The 20,199-nt window shown below is 38.0% G+C and overlaps 1 protein-coding gene across 1 annotated transcript in view; it reads right to left on the bottom strand.

Annotated features, from left to right (window-relative positions):
* slc6a8 (solute carrier family 6 member 8) overlaps positions 1-20,199 on the bottom strand; it is a 74,606-nt gene that overhangs the window by 35,555 nt on the left and 18,852 nt on the right. The window contains exons 2-4 of the mRNA XM_007245855.4: positions 13,314-13,445; positions 12,701-12,965; positions 9,581-9,713 (exon numbers count right to left, since the gene is read on the bottom strand). Coding sequence (XP_007245917.1) covers positions 9,581-9,713; positions 12,701-12,965; positions 13,314-13,445 — 530 coding nt within the window. The remainder of the gene's footprint in view (positions 1-9,580; positions 9,714-12,700; positions 12,966-13,313; positions 13,446-20,199) is intronic.

Genomic DNA, 20,199 nt, shown 5'->3' with positions numbered 1-20,199 from the left:
TTGGCCTTGGAGAAACAGCACGGCTTTGTTCAGTAATTAGACAGTGTTGCACTTCCCCGTGCGCATGTCCTCCCTCACTTGACAGGTGAAGGCCTTTAGAGAAAGACCGTATTGTTTGTCCAAAAGTCTCTGTATTAAGCGAGGTCATGCAAAATGCACTATCTGCTGATTTTGTAGCTGTTAGTGAGAAAAACATGCAATCACACAATGGGTTTCAGTGAGGTGTCAGTGGCGCGTGATTCGTCCGCCATACAATTAGGTATATACGTTTATGTGTCATGTGGGTTAGTTGTCAGCCTAAGGCCTGTGTTTAGTCACATGCTTGTTAAAAACAATGCTTCACTATATACGTGAAGAATATGGTGGTTAATGGTTAGTCTTCTATCTAAAATGTGTGTAGTAATAAAATGGTCAATATGGTGTTAATATAAATGTGTGTAATAATAAAGTGATCAAATGTGGTGTAAGTATTGGTTAATGCATATAAAATAGTTATGAAATGATTAAATGTAGTGTGAGTATTGGTTAGTGCATATAAAATACAAGGTTTCACACGATGATTAGTAATCATGATTATTAGGTGTTTGTCAATACATTTCAAGGTAAACAAGGTTTCTTCGTAAGATTTTCCACAGCACGGAGAAGGCGTTTAATCTAAACAGCACCGCGTTTCCAACACCCTGGACCTTGCTCTCAGACAACACGAGGTGGGTCTTTATCAGGGAGCGCTTTCCCTTTTCTTTTTTTTTCACTCTTAATGATAGCGCTCTGTTTATGAGCTCGCTGAGCAACGGCCCCCGACAGACTCCTCCATTTGCTCCAAATACGCATCTGAAAGTAGGACAGTCATGCAATGCCAACAACCCCCCCCCCGTCCCCGTCCCCCCAGACACACCCCACCAGCCCTTCTGTATGAGCTGTCGTACAGCCGCAGCATTATCATTATTATTATTATCCACAGAAATGTTTTGCTAAAAGCTAATGGCTAATGTTGCTCACAGTAAATATCAGCTGAATGCGTTAAATATGCTCAGGCACAGCTGTACACATGCATTTGATGACACACAGAAGTGTCGTTACCTTACTTAAGTAGAAATGTTTGTTGTTTATATGATAAGATAAAGATACTTTATAAGATAGAACAGGGGTGTCCAAACTACGGCCCGCGGGCCATTTGCGGCCCGTTTCCTTTTTTGGCCCGCGAGGTATTTTAGAAATAGAATGAAAGTTGGCCCGCTGTTAAGCAGGATTTTATAATGTGAGATTCAAAGTTTGAACGCTAGGTGTCAGAAACGGGTCAAAAAGTTTAAAAGCGGAGAGGGTGCGCATTTGTAGCGCAGAAAAACGGGGCAAAGAGTCTAAAAGCGGAGAGGGTGCACTTTTCTAGCGCAGATAAACAGGCCAAAGAGTCTAAAAGCGGAGAGAGTGAGCATTTCTAGTGCAGAAAAACGGGCCAAAGAGTCTAAAAGCGGAGAGAGTGAGCATTTCTAGCGCAGAAAAACGGGCCAAAGAGTCTAAAAGTGGAGAGAGTGCGCATTTCTAGCGCAGAAAAACGGGCCAAAGAGTATAAAAGCGGAGAGGGTGCACATTTCTAGCGCAGAAAAACGGGGTAAAAGAGTCTAAAAGCGGAGAGGGTGCGCATTTCTAGTGCAGAAAAACGGGCCAAAGAGTCTAAAAGCGGAGAGAGTGCGCATTTCTAGCGTAGAAAAACGGGCCAAAGAGTCTAAAAGTGGAGAGGGTGTGCATTTCTAGCGCAGAAAAACGGGCCAAAGAGTCTAAAAGTGGAGAGGGTGTGCATTTCTAGCGCAGAAAAAAGGGGTAAAAGAGTCTAAAAGCGGAGAGAGTGCGCATTTCTAGCGCAGAAAAACGGGCCAAAGAGTCTAAAAGTTGCCGTAATTAAGCAGTTTAATATTAAGACACATCATGAAATTAAACATCAATTTGACAAATCTTAGTTTACAAAACACTGTCAAAGATAACGATAGTAAGTCAAGTGAAATGGTGTGTAAATTAAAGTAATCAGGAAAAAAGTATTATTTAGAGTGGTATATTTCATTATTTGTTTTATTACAGAGTCTGTGGCCCATGACTTCAAATATATTTCTCCTTCTGGCCCCCAACGAAAAAAAGTTTGGACACCCCTGAGATAGAACTTTATTGTTATTGCACAGTGTACAACCAAATTAAGCAGCAATCCCAATGTGCTTAGACGTACAATAAATACTAGTAGAATTAGAAAAAGAGAAAATGCTATAATGCAAAAATTTACACAGTGAATGTACTGGGCAAAACGTAACTTAGACGTAACTAGCGAACAAACATACAAACATACATATGTGGAGTAATTCTTTTACTTTAGTAGAGTTTTTTTTATATACAACTTTTTACTACTACTTCTTTCATTTTCACACAATTTTATTTCAGCTTGTTCTCATTCCGGCTTCTCATCCGTTCAATAAAACCCCTATCCAGATAAATCTCTCCATCCAGATAGAGTGATATTAAATCATATTGTGATTGGATGTAGAATTGGAGAAGTATAAACATATATCATTCTTACACACTATTGGTTTATACTGTGATCCATCACATCTGCACATCATGTCACATCACACTCCAGCAAGAACATAGCAGATGTATGTAGGCTGGTATGAAGAAGTATAAAGATTTGTGGTTTAAGAGAATCAAGAAAACTCCAGCGCTTGAAACGTCCCCACTAAGCTTCTTTGATATATATATACATTCTAATAAAATAAATTCATTTGCAATGAGCATATATGCAGCTCAAATGCTAGGTAGCCTAATGCATCCCAAATGTATCAACATTAACATTTTAATATAATATTATTTTCATTTTGGCTAATTTTAGAAAAATGTGTTTTGGGGAGGGGGGGGGTAGTGTACTATAGGACTATAGGCGCCACCTAAGATTTTGTTCTTAATGGCTTCATTTTTTCTCCTAACATTACTGCTTCTCTCGTCTCTATCCCGACCGAGTCTCTCTGTAATCTCTGACTCTGTGATTTCAGTACTCAGGACAGCCTTGAGCCCTGGCGTCTAATGAATGCTGACACTGACTGCAGAGATAGAGAGAGAGAGAGAGAGAGAGAGAGAGAGAGAGAGAGAGAACAATGAATCATCAGAGACATCTTCAAAATGACCTGAAATGAACTCTTTTTACATTAACTTTCATTGAAAGTTTAGAAGTCTTTTTTTCTCTCTACTGTAAATTTGCTGTTTTGGAGATACTTGTTTTCTATTGGACACCGACGATATATATACATTATGTCTTAATTCTCTGTGGTAATCATTAAGTTATTAATGTTCGTTCATCATAATTTGACAAATAACTACCAGTTAGTTCTGCATAGTAATTCTGTCAACAATACAAAGAAATGGTTAAAAACAAGGCTTATAATAAAGGTAAAAAAAAAATAAATTCAGAGTTACTCACACATACTGACACTGGATAATACTTTAAACCGTGAGTTTGTGACTGAAAATTGAGAAATAACACACTAAATAAGTCACAAAAGAGACTTTGAATAAAATATTATTATTGTTTTCCACTATTAATCCCGGATCCTCACAGAGAGTAATGACGCTGCAGTTTTTAGAAACGCTAGAATGTATTTTTAGCTAAATATATGCTTTTTAAGTGCTGGAACCGTGCTGGATCTGTTTTTTTTTTGTACTGAGCGGAATATTTAGAAAATATGTGCTGGTTAGTCTGTGGGAGGCGCCAGTAAGACGGATAAACACTTCAGAAATGAGTAGCGTTTTTTTCAAATATTTTAGATTAAAAATATAAAATGTCTGTATATAAAATTTACTCTATTACTCTATTTCGGAAATCGCATTAAAACTGTAATTTGAATTAACCAAAATAATCGTGAAAATCGCCCAGCACAAGGGGTGTGTCATATCGTATTGTACACGTGAACGATATTATACCCCTACAATAAATATCGTGCCATATCACCCATCCCATTTCCCATTATTTATCTACTAGTGACCGATTAAATCTGCCCAGTATCATTTATTTTACTTTAATCTTGGATATATGGAGATATTTGGGGTGCATTATTAATATTATTAGTATCATGACATTCTGGATCATTGACTTTTGTTACAAATCTGATAAAATGTATATCTCACTCAGGGGTGTGCAATATAATATTGTATGTAATAATAATATTTTTTTTTTCCTTGCAATGTATAGTGTTTTTTTTTTAATATTTTATTTCAAGAGTATCGTTATCGCGAAAATACCATGAAATATTGTGATATTATTTTAGGGCAATATCGCCCACCCCTACCCAGCACTAACTGTAAGTTGAGTTAACTCAAAACTCAAAATGCTCTCTAATCAGTTACAGCTTCATCTACTGTAAATCAGATTTGATACAGTATTAAAGTAGAGTAGATAAAAGTTAATAAGTGACAGGTAACAAATTATTACTAGTAAAAATTATGATTATGGCATGATTATGGTTATGACATGCAATATACTGCCTCAATCAAACAACATGCACTTGTTAATTTTTGATTTTATTGCAGTGAGTCGAGATAAAGCTCAGTTTAGTACCGTGGCTGCTCCTCAGACTGCCCTCGATTTTCTCCTCAGCTTCTTACTCTACAGCTGCTATTAAAAATGTATCAAGGCTCAGAGTCTGTAGAAAGCAAGGCTGTTTCTGACCAGAAAAAAAGGTACGTTTGACCTTGAGAGAGCAGCAGCAGGGCTGGGTAAATGGGCTTTTGATAGTCAGTCTGAAGCTCGGCTCATGGCCTCCTCCGCTGTGTGTTAATGGCTCTCTGATGGGCTCCACACAATCTCTCCTGCAGAATAACTGCGTTACGCTCCTGCCTGTCTGCCTGTCTGGTTGACGGGGGTGGCACAGGTTTGCAAAAATTGAGCCTCAACCCTTTTTAAACAAATAACAGTGTTTAGCTAAACTGTTCTACTAATTAAGAACAGGGATCTCTCTTTTAAAGTGGACTGCTACCATAAAAAACTTAAATACTCTATTTTTTAACAATGTTAATAATTCAATATGCATTTACATCTCTTTCCATTTGGTTCCAGTATGTAAACTAAGCTTCAAAAATAGCATAACTCTAGTTATTAATTCAGTATTCAGGTCTGTGAAATAATAAGAGACCACTTAAAATGGATAAGTTTCTTTGATTTTACCAAATTAAAAACCTCTGGAATATAATCAAGAGGAAGATGGATGATCACAAGCCATCAAACCATCAAATCAAGCTGAACTGCTTGAATTTTTACACCAGGAGTAAAGCAGCATAAAGTTATCCAAAAGCAGTGTGTAAGACTGGTGGAGGAGAATATGCCAGGATGCATTAAAAACTGTGATTAAAAACCAGGGTTACTCCACCAAACATTGATTTCGCAGCCTTGTGCTGATCCACATCACCCTAGGAGTGATGAGGGGAAAGAGAGAACACCATCTACTGTACTGTACCCACCCAGAGAGAGAGCAAGGACAACTGTGCTTTTTCAGGGCTCCGGCAGCTGATGGCAAGCTGCATGACCGGGATTAGAACCAGTGATTTCCCAATCATAGTGACAGCACTTTAGACTGCTTGCTGGTCATGACTGTAAATTATGGCTGGATCTAAAACCTCCTTACACATCCAGACACACATTATAAAGAAACATCAACCACTTTTTATTTGACTTTCAATGATCAGTAAAAAAGTTTTCCTCGATTTGCAACAGATAAATTAAACAGCAGGACGTTTAAAACCTAAATATTAGGATTTACAGTTCTGATTAATGCACTGACGCTGTTTATTTAGAGTATGAAATGGACATGCTCTAAAAATATGACCTTCAGTAAACAAACAGTGAACAAACACTACTTCCTGGCTGCTCTAATTCCCACCTGATCTGTGAGATCTGGGCTAATATGGCCCTTTGTTTTTTGCTGCCTGTATTATTTAATCAGATTCTGAAATAGCCCATTAGCTCATTGGCTCAACAATGCACTGCATTTATAGACTGAATCAAAAGTGGACATCATTAAAACACAAATAAACCTAATGCCACTGGAATGCAAAAAAGTTCTATAGACAATTGAAGACCTTTGTTTTATCTTTTTGAATATATTGAAACATATGGACATTTGGTCCTAATTTAAACGAATTTAAAAGTTGATGGATGGATAAAATGCAACTAAACTAAATAAATGAAATATATTTTGAGAATGAATTAGGCATTAGTTAGGCTTTTTAGAATATCTCTTTTTAAATGCAATAAGCAATATAACTGTACATTTATGGCAAATTAATGAATGTTGAAATTATGTTACAGTATCAAAATAACGTAAAAAATACATTAATTTAATTCAGTTACATTCAGTTCTATAATTAAGAATAATCAGGCACTGGAATTGGAATATAAAAATATGTAAATATTATTCTAAATATACTGTTGTGTTAATAGGCTGTTAATGTATTAATGCTGTCAAGCAAAAACCTTGCATCTCCATTCTTGGAATTTTCCTTACACTTTAAACCCAAAATGAACTCAAATAAATTATGTATGTTTTACGCAAAATTTACTTATTTACAAATTTAACAAATTTTAAGGCAGGTAAAATTTGTAGCCTCATGTACACATATATGTACACATATACTGTACATTCAAACAGAGATCTTTGAATTAACTTTGAATAATTGCCATTATTGGCAATTATGGTTATTTTCTATTGGCTGTTTAAGCAAATTATTTGCATGCTGGGTGTGTCTCCCAGTTTCAGACAGTCACTGTAAGTGTGTAGTCATTCCCCTCAGGCCACCTTAGGTTAAATTGTAGATAACATATTATGATTATGATATTATTATCTGTCTGGTTTCTATGTTGTAGGCTGTAAGAGCAAGCGTCATTTTCTGAGCTGCAGTAAAAAAGAAGACTAAATACAAATTAATTTTATTACTTGACAATAAAAGTTAAAATAGAATTATTGTACAAAGCAATTGATACATAAATTGAACAGAAAAACATCAATTCAATTATCTTATAATTTAGTAAAGTAAACTTATCTAGGCTTACAGTGTAGATTAATGAATTAAACTTTTTTTTTAATTGTTTAGAATAAAAAACCTGCAGCCACACCAGCCTTTTTTAGCAGAGGGGATAAAAAATAACATATAATATAATAATATGATGCAGTCTATTAGATTAGTCCATAAATAAATACCGTAATGATGCACACATTTAAACGCATAGCTTAAAGTCTCAGTTTAAGATGTCCCCTCCTGTAATGGATACGTTAAGTCCGCTCTGTCTTACGTGAACTTTTGAAGGGCAGTGCAGGACTGTGCTATTTGTAACAGAAGCATGTGGTTGTAAAATCCGTGGGGGAGGGGGAAAGCAGCACATGCACCAGAAATAAACTGGAGTGGTTCTGTTGGTGAGCGTTCATGTGATCCCTCCCCCCCGGAGCAGAGCCGTGCTGGTAGTTGGCCATCTGCACGAGAGCCCGCTCACGTCCCACTGCAGACAATCTGCCCCCGATGACCAATCACGCTGCGCTCTGCTATATCTCAGACCACTCCCCCTCGGAAAGTGACGTTGCCATGGCTACCGCTCTGCCTCACTATCTCGGCTGCTGCGGGGAGCGAGGGGTGGTGGGTGGGGCTATGCAAGCGAGAGTTAGAGGGGAGCACCGCATTGGGCTGTGGTTTCGTTTTCGTTTGATGACACAAAAAGTCAGACTCTGCATGTCTACATGCTGTCCATGTTTGACCTTTATGTCCTAGATGTCCTATTTGTCCTTTATATGAAATGTATCCTATATTTTTTATAAGTCCTATGTGTCTTATTTGTCCTTCATGCCCTATTTGTCTTTTGCGTTGTCTGGGTTCTATATGTACTATTTGTCCTTTATATGATATTTGTCCTGTATGTCTTATAAGTCCTATGCGTCTTATTTGTCCTTCATGCCCTATTTGTCTTTTGCGTTGTTTTGGTTCTATATATCCTATTTGTCCTTTATATGACATTTGTCCTATATGTCTTATAAGTCCTATGTGTCTTATTTGTCCTTTATGCCCTATTTGTCCTTTGTGTTGTCCATGTTCTATATGTCCTATTTGCCCTTGATGTCCTCCTATTTATCTGATTAATGCAATATATACTCTGTGTCCTATTTGTCTTATACATTCTTTATGTCCTATTTTTGTTATATCTCTATATGTACTATTTGTCCTATATGCCTTATAGGCCCTGAATGTCCTACAGGTCCTATGTGTCCTATTTGCCCTTGATGTCTTATTTGTCTGTTATATACAGTATGTCTTTTATGTCCTATTTGTCTTATATGGTATTTATTTCCTATTTGCCCTTCATGTCCTATTCATCTAATATACAAAATATGTCCTATATTTCCTATTTGTGGTATATCCCCATATGTCCTATTTGCCCTTAATGTCTTACTTGTCTAATATGTATATATATATATATATATATATATATATATATATATATATATAGTATGTCTTTTATGTCCCATTCATCATATATCTTCTATATGTCCTATTTGCCTTTTATGTCCTACTTGTCTGATACATAAAATGTGTCCTTTATGTCCTATTTGTGGCATATCTCCGTATGTACTACTTGTCCTACGTTGTCTGATATATACAGTAAGTCTTTTATGTCGTACTTTTCATATATGTACTATATATGTCCTATTTGCCCTTTAAGTTTTATTTGTCTGATATACACAATATGTCCTTTAACTCATATTTGGATATATCTTTATCTGTACTATTTGTCCTATATGTGTTATAACTAATAGGCCCTGTATGTCCTACAGGTCCTATATATCCTATTTGCCCTTTATATCCTATTTGTCCTATATGTCCTATTTTTTTTTTTTGTTCTATATGCCCTACATGTCCTATTTGCCATTACTGTTCTCTTCAACCTATTTGTCCTATTTGGTCTATATTATTTATACTGTATGTCCTATATTTCTTGTATGTTTAATATGTTCTATATATAGTATTTTCTTATCTGTCCTGTATTTAAAGGCATTACTGTTTGATAGTAAAGAGAATCTGTGAAGCGCTGGACTTCTGGAGCTCTGATTAGAGCAGTATTGATTCTGCTGGACGTTTGTAGTGGACGTTTCCATTCGCATGATTTACACACAGGGGATTTTCACATCACATTTGCATTTAGACGGGAGTGAGCCTGTGGAAAGGAATGAAGAATAGATAAAGAGAGAGAGAGAGAGAGAGTGAGAGAGGGAGAGAGGGAGAGATACAGTGAGCCCCGCCATTAATCAGTGTGTGAGTTGGTGTTACATAACCAGGCTAAAAGCATATAGAGGCTGGGAGTGAGTCCACGTGACTGTGCTGTGCTGTGCTGTGCTGTGTTATAGTGTTACAGACGATCATACAGCACAGCACAGCTTAGATCACTGACCTCTCTCTCTCTAAGCCAAAAGCATAAAGCCAATGGTCTGAGAGGGAGCGAGGGAAGGAGGGGGAGAGAGAGATAAAGAGAGAGAGAGAGAGATAAAGAGAGATGATGGATTTATGTGTTTACCTTGCCTGTTGACTTCACCCCCTTCCACACGCAGAAATAGACCATCACCCAGACAGCCAGCAGACACAGCATCAGCTCCCAGTTTAGCGCTCCAGGCTGGTCCAGACCATCTGAGATGTTCAGGACCTTGTTCCTGAGGACAGAGGAAGAGGACACACAATATATATATATATTGTTTTAGTAATGTCATTGCCTTCAGTCACATGATAGCACCTCACAACTTCAAAGAACGTGTAGGTACTACCAAGAGGTCCCCTGATGAGGTAACGGGAACATTTCATAATTCATTTTTATATTCTGCTATCCCATGACTTTTGGCATTAGGTTGCCATGCAAAAAACTTTATATCTCTATTTCTGAGATATTTGAATCCTAATGGATTAAGCCTTTTTTTTTTACATTGACTTCCACTGAAATGTATCTTTCAAAAAATATATATTTTTTAGATTTTTTCCTTCTAAAATTGCCATATTGTCATTTTTTTTGGTAACACTTTATAATAGCTTTTATTAATATATCATTAACTAATAATTAATAACAATTATTTATTACATTATAAGGAACAAAAAAAATTGCTAGCATATTTGTAAATACTAATAAACACATTGGCAACATTAACTGCAATTGATAAACATTTGTCAGGTTTAAAGTTCTTATTACTAATGATCTATTAATGTTCATGGTTAGATTAGATTAGATTCTGATTAAATATGTTAATAAATATAATTTTTTTGATATTAAAATGCTGATAAGCGCAAGCTTTGTTCACATCTACGTATCATTAGTTTAAAATATATTAATGAAAGTTATTATATAGTGTTACCACTAATGCACTTGTTGCTCAATGCAATCAAATCCTCACAGCAGAGCTTATTATGGGGTATTATATTCGGTATATATAAGATTTTTAAAAACACCTCAGATTCCATTTAAATGACTATAAAAACAAAAACCAGTTAAGGTCATTTTAAGTTCAAGTACGAGAGAGAAGCACGTAGCACTAATGCTAATGCGTAAAAGCTAAAATACGCATGAATTACGCATGATTTGACCGTTGTACCTTGGATCAGGTACATTTCTGATTTACGACCACTTATGAAAGTGACTCAATCTGAATTGAAAAAAATCTGATTTGGCATGTTCACACAGCCATGATCAGATCTGAGCCACATTAAGCAATAAAATCAGATCTGAGTCACTTCAGCCTGGTAATGTGAACGCAGCCTATATGTAAAAATATGTCTATTTCTAGATGTTTCATTGAGTGATGCTTTATTAAAAACAATCTTTGTTACAGACATGGCTCTTCATGGAACCGAGATGTGTACGTTTTTATATTGGAAAAGAAGCTTCTTTAAACTTACCTAAAAAGTTCACAGTTAATCAAACATGTTTTTTTATGGAACTAAAAGTGGTTCACTCAACAAACTATTGGAAGATGAACTAATGCTTTGGTCACATTTACGTATCATTAGTTAAAAATATATTAATGAAAGCAATTATAAAGTGTTACCATTTTTTTTTTCAACAATTATCCAACCTCACTACTAATGCACTTGTTGCTCAATACAATCAAATCCTCACAGCAGAGCTTATTATGGGGTATTATATTCGGTATATATAAGATTTTTAGAAACACCTCAGATTCCATTTAAATGACTATAAAAACAAAAAACAGTTTTTTTTATTTTTTGGTGATCTTAAGTCCAGCCACCTGCACCCATAAAGCTCACTGCCAACATGCAGGCAAGTCCCAGAACAAACAGTGCGCTATGCAGTGTGTGTAATATATTCATAGCACTGCCGTTAATGGCTCTTAATGGAGAGTGCTTAATGCATCAGTTTGTCTTTAATGTTGCTGGGAAATATTTTATGACCCTGAAAACTAATTCCCGCAGTTAACACTCAATCCTAAAGCCTCCACTGCTGCTGCTGCTGCTGCTGCTACTACTGTTAGCTGCACTTGCTAACCCCTGTGAATTACCCAGTCCTTAAGAGTGGACTTTAAATAAGAGGATCTGAGAAGGAACAAACACACATATATCTATAAGTATACAGTAAATATATCTGTTTCTAGATTGTTTCTTAAGTGATGCCTCATAAGAAACACTGTTGGTTCCATTAAGATCCATATCTAAACAGAGATGTGTGTGTATTTTATATTGGAACAGAAGTTTCTTTAATTTTTTTTTAAAGTTCATCACAGTCAAATATATATGGTTCTTCATGGAACTAAAAGTGGTTTACTTTTAACAGAGCTCATCACAATTCATACCAGTAAAAACAGTAGGTGTGGGAATCACAGGGCATCAGATGATACAATATTATCACGATACTGTAATTCTGCGATACTCAATACAGCTCTGGAAAATACCAATAGACCACATAAAAGTGATGAGTTTCTTTGATTTTACCAAACTGAAAACCTGTTGCACTGAATTTTTGCACCAGGAGTAAAGCAGCATAAAGTTATCCAAAAGCAGTGTGTAAGACTGGTGGAGGAGAACATTCTAAGATGCATGAAAACTGTGACTAAAAATCAGGGTTATTCCACCAAATATTGATTTCTGAACTTTTTCATTTTTTATGAATATGAACTGTGAATATGAGGTCTGAAAGCTCTGAATCTTTTTTTTTGTTTTGGTTATTTCAGACATTTCTCATTTTCTGCAAATAAATGCTCTGCATTTTTATGCAATATTTTTATTTGGATATTTGGGAGAAATGTTGTTTGTAGTTTATAGAATAAAACAACAATGTTCATTTTACTCAAACATAAACCTATAAATAGCAAAATCAGAGAAACTGATTCAGAAAATCGTATTTTTTTCCAGAGCTGTATAATGTAGGACGATTCTCTACAATACTTCACGGCATCTGTGTTACTGAAAAGGATAAAATACTCCAAAATAAGCCAATAGCAGGAATTATGGATTTTTTATTGGTGTTAAGTTTCACAGAATTCAGCAACTAATGTTCTTAATTTGATTATAGCGCCACCATGTGGGTTAATAAAGCAATCTCTTGAGTCTATTTTTTTATATATAATGATATTTACACAGTATATAATAGTTATATATACTAGTATAAAGAACTAACAAAAATAAAAGGAACACTCACTCCCAAAACTCAATGATAGGCGAGCGGCCGTTCGCTAACTCCTCGCAGGTCAAGTTGCCGAAGGTGGCGTTACCGATGGTGCCGTTCTGGCAGTCTTCGTGGCGAAAGATCTCGATGCAGGTGTCCGTGTTCCACTCGTTGTCGCAGGAAGACCAGGGCAGCGTGCCGTTGAAGGACTTGATGAGGTAGTAGAAACCCCAGGCCAGGACCATGATGTAGTACGTGTTGCAGAAGAACACTATGACCATGGAGGCATAGCCAAGTCCTGCAACAACCAGCAGAATGTAAAGAAAATCAATGTGGGCCATTCGAAATGCATTGAATTACAGATTACGACTGAATTTTATTATTAATAAAATATGCACAAATTGTTGAGTATAATGAAGTTCTAGACCTTCACTGTTCATATGAGCTACCACTACCACTGGGTTGCCAGTGCCCTCAGAGGAAAGCACCAGATCCCCAGCTCTCATGGGCCATCTACCCACCCAGAGAGAGCACGGCCAATTGTGCTCGCTCAGACTCCGGCTGCTGATTCCAAGCAAAGCAGCATGACCCACGATTCAAACCAGCCCTATGTAGGCTTATCTCTGTAACATTAAAATGGTCATACCTTTAAAGAGCGGTGCGATGTTCCACACATTGATGCTTCCAGCCTTCATGAACTGGCCCAGGGCGATCTCCAAGAAGAAGATAGGAATACCCCCAAGAAATATAAACAACACATAGGGAATGAGAAAGACTCCTGCAGAGAGAAGACAGAAAGAGAGAGAGAGAGAGAGAGAGAATATTAACTTATACAATAGGTGTAATGAGCCTATTCTTCTTTTCTACACAGTTCATTAATCTCTCATTAATATTTCATATCTGTATGTCAAAAAAAAACTGAATACAGAACAAGACATGCTCAGTCACTGTTAGATGTATAAAATAAGTAAATAAGTAATCTACTCATGATTTTTTAGTGCTATTGTGAAATTATGGACGAATAAAAAAATGCCATTTGAAGATTCCAAAATATTGGCTACTATAGAACACCTAATAGAAAATCAAAAAGAAAAAAAAGCTAAATGTATAATATTGAATATTCACTTTGGCTATTTATCAAACAGTGTAATCAAACAGTTTATTGGTTCACAAAAGTCACAAAAGTGGTTTATTTTGGATAAAGGATAAAGGGATAAAAACGACTCTCTCTATTCACAGCAGCAAGAGAGAAGGACAGGGGGAACAAACAAGACTACAGTTACCAGCAACAGCAGTACTCCTAATTCACTACAGCTCCCACAACACCATGCAAATCCAACAGTTTACAGCTTAACTATTAAAATGATTTACTCAAATAGCTTTTCACTCTAATAGCATTTTACCAGTGTGAAAAGCACACCAACTTGTGAGCCCTGTATCACAACTATTCAAAACAAATAACCCCAAATAATAAAGTAATCAATTCGTCATTTAAATATGCATAGTTGTTTAAAAAAAAGTCCAAATAGTTTTAAAAAGATCAGTTTTTTAATATTTTCTTTTTCAATATCTCAAAATTCTTACTATTACAGAACTTATTACAAAATATTTTTTAATAAGACGTCGTTAGAAATGTTATGTGGTGAAAATCAGCATGTAAATGGGTGTATAAATCAGTTTATCACTTCATGAAAGAAAGAGTGTGCATTATCACCATGCATTCATGCAAACAGCCAGCTTAAACAATTTCTGATTAATGAAAAAGGATGTCTTCACTAACTTAAAATGGATTATTACTATTATTATTATTATTACGACAAGTAATTCGGTTCAGTTTTCAAGTTCTAAAACTCTAAAGCACTCAGAACTCAAAAGCACAGCAGGTATGCAAATGTAACTGGCTCCTGATTGGTCAGTGCGTTGTCTCTACCGTTGTGTGGTTCAGGGACACCATTTTGTCGAGCACGCTTTCAGACTGCGGCGCACGGCGAGGCCGAGAAGCCGCTCAGTGTGTGTATTATCATTCATGATACAGGTGATGAGGCGGCGGCCCGAAGCCGTCTGCAGCAATAACCCGCCAGCTGACTGATCTGAGATTGACAGCGGCAGCAGCAGAGGCTTAGCCGGAGCATATGGTGGGGGGAGGCGGAGGGGGCGGGGCCTGAGTAGGGCGGGGGAGGGGCCGCGCTCGGGCCGCGGACCAGTCAGCCGCGGCGGCGGCGGCCGAGTCTAATGCAGATTATCCAGCGACACAATGAGCCTCGCTGAATGAAAGAGCCAGTGATGTCACTCGTCACTCTCGGGACTGCGAGAGGGCATCGAGGCCAAGATAGAGAGAGGGAAAGAGAGACCTAGAGAAAGAGAAAGAGTGAGAGAGACAAATAGAGAGAGATAGAAAGAAAATGGAGCTCACAGCGAATGGTATCCTTGCGTAACTCGGGCCCCGCAGGCTCCGGGGAGCTGCCAACTACTTCCAAACGGCATGAAGGAGCGGATACAACACAAGCTGCCCATCTTTTTGTTTCACGGCGGCTGGTGCCGTAATCAGAACTCAGAGTTCAGCGGAAAATTACCCCGGCTCGTCCGCAGTTTGCAGTTTGGTCATCATCGCGCTCTCTCTGAATGAGAGAGAGAATGACTCAATCCTACATGAGCAATCTCAACTACACACGAGGGAACTAAGGTGGAAAAACATGGTGGTGTCCCATGACTTTTGGTGCCACGTCCCACTGACGATAAAGGATGCTTCATTGACCCGTGAGATATGAGTCAACGAGTCCTGCTGCATTGATTATGGATGTAAATGCAAACTTCAGTTTTAGCCAGACGCTGCATCTCATGATCACTACCACCCACTGCACTGTCCACTTCGGGCGGTAATGCCTCACAAGTATGTATTTCTAGTACAGATGTAGCTGGTAACTGTACTAGTTAAATTCCTCCCTTTACTTCCAGCTCACACCCACGATCAGGTATCGTCTGAGCTGAGCACTTTGATAAGTGATAACGCTAATGCTCTTGAAGCTAAATGCAACCAAATCCTCACAGCAAAGCTCCAAAATCTAGTAAAAACTTATTTTCTTGGACAGTAGAGACAATTACTCCACTAAACTAAACTAAAGCAGCATAAACTCTTTTTAATACCCATGATTTCACAGAAACGACACATGAACAGGTGTCCCAATACTTTTGTCCCTATAGTGTACGCATATATCTTAAGGTACAAATAATATACTCTGATTATTGTAAACATTGTAAAATATATATACATGACTTTCTGAGCTCAGTATTTCCCCTTTTTTTAATATGCGAAAAGAGACATTAATAGAGACATTAATAAGCTAGTAAATATATGGTTATTTTAATCTATATGAGTATTTAAATATTTTAGTATTCCAGTGTCTGAATATGTAAATAATTAAAACATTACTATATAAAAGGTAGTAACTGCATTATTATGATACTATTTATTTATGTAAAATTATTATGATACTTTTTATTTATTTATTTTATTTTATATTTATTTTCTGAAGAGAATTGTGTGCCCTTCTCTTAGCTACTCTCTATGCCCTTGGTATTGCCCTTCAGAGACAAATAAATTAATCTGAATCTGAATCTGAATCCTTATATCAGTGACATAAAACGGTCTTAAAATGACAGTAAAATTGTTTCTGCCACAATTTTTTTTTTTTTACAGCACAATATATCACTGATATATCACTGGAACCGAGAATCGTCCCAGCCCTAGTCTGATCATAATGCACATGATCATTCAGTCACAGCTAAGTGAAGAACCGCTCCGTTGTTCTGAATGAACAGGCATCTCTGGAGGCCGTGCATGAGCTCTTTGAGAAAAGCAGAGAGTGCGGAGGATCTGCTGTTTGGCACTGAGGCGTTCTGGCGAGGACAATGCGTCTTTGACTAATGCGTCATTCCAAAAAAAAAAAAGAAAAGAAAAGAAAAATGTGCAACACAGTCATTTTAATGGCCGACCGCGATCCACAGGGTGGGGGGGGGGCATGCGACAATGGGATCCCCACCATGTGACGTCAGTGTGAAGTGTCGGTCAGAGAGAGAGAGAGAGAGAGAGAGAGAGAGAGAAAAAGACAAAGAAAGAGAATAGCCTGAAGGATTAAAAGAGAAATGAGATGAGAAATAGACAGAAAGAGACAAAGAAAGCAGGAGAAAATGAAAGAATGAAATGAAAGAACGAAAGAAAAATAGCCCAAAGTAAAAGCGAGAGAGAAAGAGAGAGAATGAGATAGAGAGTAGGACAAAGATGAGAGACAGAGAGAGAGAGAGAGAGTGACGGGGAGGAAGTGAAGTGTGAAATGTGTGTGAGAGAGTAGGACAGAAAAGGACAGAGAGATAGATGTGTAAGAGAGATAGATAGGTGAGACAAGAGAAATGTGAAAGCAAAAGAAAGAGCGAGAGAAGGAGGAGTGAGAGATGTGAAAGAATGAGAAAAGGAGAGCAAGAAAGATAGAGAGAGCAAGTAGGACAAAAATGAAAGAGAGAGAGAGAGTGAGGGGGAGGAAGTGATGTGTGAAATGTGTGTGTGAGAGAGAGAACTGAGACAGTAGGAGAGAGAGATAGAGAGATAGATGTGTAAGAGAGAGAGAGAGATGTGAGAAAAGAGACATGAAACCAAGAGAAAGAGCGAGAGAAGGAAAGTGTAAGAGAGAGAGAGAGAGAGAGAGAGAGAGAGACCAGGATAGAGTGCAAGAGACAGGGAGATGGAAAGGGAAAGAGACATAGTGTGATAGAGCGAAAGAGAAATGGTTCAAGAGAGACAGAAAGACAAGGACAGAGGAATGGAGAGAGGAGAGAGAGAGAGACAAAGATGAGAGAGACAGAGAGAGAGAGAAATGGGGACAGCTGAAAGAGATGAATATGAGATATGAGAATGATAAATGCAAGAGAGAATGAGCGAGAGAGTAGGAAAAAGAAGAGAGAGAGAGAGAGAGAGAGAGAGAGAAAGAAAGCGAGAGAACGAGAAAGAGAGAGAAAGACTGGTCTGCAAACAAAGAGCATGCCACTGAAATGATGCTGCTGGATGATGTATGAGAACGTGAGTGCTAGCCAGCGCAACACACACACACACACTCACACACTCGCGCACACACACACACACACGAGAGCAGAATAAGAAGCAGCGGCTGCGCAGCGGTGAGTCAGACACACACTCACAGACACACTGCGGAGGCTGGCGTCGTGACTGCTTGGAAGATAAGAGGAATCTAAAGCGGAGCAGCTCTCAGTGTGTGTGTGTGTGTGTGTGTGAGTGTGTGTGTGTGTATATGTAAGTGTGTGTGTGTGTGTGTAAGTGTGTGTGTGTATAAGCTCTTAAAGCACAATGATGAGGAGGAGAGAGAACCTGCCATTTTACCTCACCCATCTCCACACCTCCCACTCCCCTGCCATGTCTCTCGCCCTCCGTTTCCCTCTCTCTCTCTCTCTCTCTCAGGCTAATCCGCTGCAGTCAGCGTCTGGTCAGTAATGGAGTCTCCTGTAGCTCTCGTTTCTGCTGGCAGTATTAAGCAGTGTGTTTATGTTGCCACTGAGGGAGACAGGATGGATTCACCCACACAGACAGCTGGAAATAGTGAGTGTGTTTTTTTTAGGAATTAGCTCATTCACTTTGCAGCAGCGTCACCATTATCACTATCACCCGCCCATCGCCCACCTTCTTCTTTAATGCTTTATAACATTGTCTCCAACATAGATATATATATATATAAAAAACATAAATACACTGCCTGGCCAAAAAAACAATTCTCCACCTGGATTTAAGTAAGTAAATGATGTGGGGTTGGTTAATGCTGCAGGTTTAGGTTCTGCAACAGTATGTGCTGAAAGAATGAGGTCAGCTGACTCTACCTGAATATACTGAATATAGACCAGTTTTTTCCTGGACCAATGGATTTTGTCTTCCCTGATGTCACGGCCATTAGGGGTGGGCAATATTATATTGTATACAATATATCGTGACACAGAAATATCATGATATTAAAAATCCATATCGTGATAATAGAGTTGTTTTGTCTTGAATGTAGTCTATTATTTACTGTGAAACTTTAAGTGTATTTTTTGTATAATTGTATTAGTTAGCAGTTTATATGCATGCACTAAATATTCTGCAATATTTTTTGCTGCATTATATTATTTTATGCTATATTATTTTATTATTATTATGATTATACTGTTATACTATTATACTGTATTCCTGAAATTATTCAATTATTTTTCTGTTTTCCTATATCGCCAAGTATATCGTTATCGCAAAAATACCCTGAAATATCGTGATATTATTTTAGAGCCATATCGCCCACCCCTAACGGCCATATTCCAAGATGACAATGTCAGGATTTAGGTTCTGGAAAAGTAAAAGAGTTCAGGTTTCAGGGAGCATGAGATCATCATTTTCACACATGGATTGGATTTTGAGTTCACCACAGAGTCCAGATCTTAACCTCATTGAGAATCTTTGGGATGTGCTGGATGGAGAAGAGCTGCTTTGTGCAGTGGTCAGACTCTACCATCATCAATGCTGCTGCAAGATCTTGGTGAAAAATACATTTTTAAGTATTTCTCCAGAGAACCCAGTTCCACTGCTCCATAGATCAAAACTGCGGGCTTTATACCCCTCTATTACCCACACCTAGCATTATTAGGCATGGCGTCAATTGGAGTCAATGTGTTTATCTACTGAATCTGGTCCTATTCTTTAGGCAATTCATCTCCACAGGGATTGGCCAAGCTCTATATTTGGACATATAGTGTTATAACATAATGTTTTAGCATCACGTCACGTTCCCAAATAAAAATGACCTTTTTTGTTTTTTTAATACATCAATTATTTAGTAATACTATCATTTTCATAGCAGGCTGCATTATTATTTTTTCCACACTGGGGCCTCTAAGTTCCTGCTCGTGGCTTTTGTATCATGCTATTCAATGCTGCACAAACCACAACCTGATCTCACTCTCTTTGAGATTAGCCTGTGTAGTCATGAATTTTACATTCTGACATCTTTGTCCATCCGCTGCCCTTTCCCACGGCAGGCAGCCTTTCCTCCGTACCCTTTCGCCGTGCTTATAATTAGCCGCGCTAATGCTACTTGGATAATATACAGCCCACAAACCACACTGGTGCAGAAAATAGACTGGCCGAGGCTGGGGTGGCCAGCGTGTGCTAAGCCTGCTATTCTGGACGCGCTAGGTGCTTGCAAGGCCACTGAGTCCAGCTAGGTTGAGGCTAAGGATGAGGCTAAAGCTAATGCTAATGCTAAAAGTGCGCAGTCCTGTCTGGTAACCATGAGTGCAATCATGAGGACAGGCTGTATATAAGAACAGGTGTGAAAACGCAGTCCAATTCCAGTCTCACTAGGTGCTACGCTGACGACATGAGGCTATAAATACCTACCGCACCCTCCCTACCTCCCCCCACCCCCCACCCACCAACCCAGCAAACCCAGCAAACATGAAAATGCATGAAATGACTCCATCAGCTCAATAAGCTTCCAATAAGG

The sequence above is a fragment of the Astyanax mexicanus genome, chromosome 12 (genome assembly GCF_023375975.1).
Source record: "Astyanax mexicanus isolate ESR-SI-001 chromosome 12, AstMex3_surface, whole genome shotgun sequence".
NCBI classification, from domain to species: domain Eukaryota; kingdom Metazoa; phylum Chordata; class Actinopteri; order Characiformes; family Acestrorhamphidae; genus Astyanax; species Astyanax mexicanus.
This window is presented reverse-complemented; position numbering and strand designations above follow the sequence as displayed.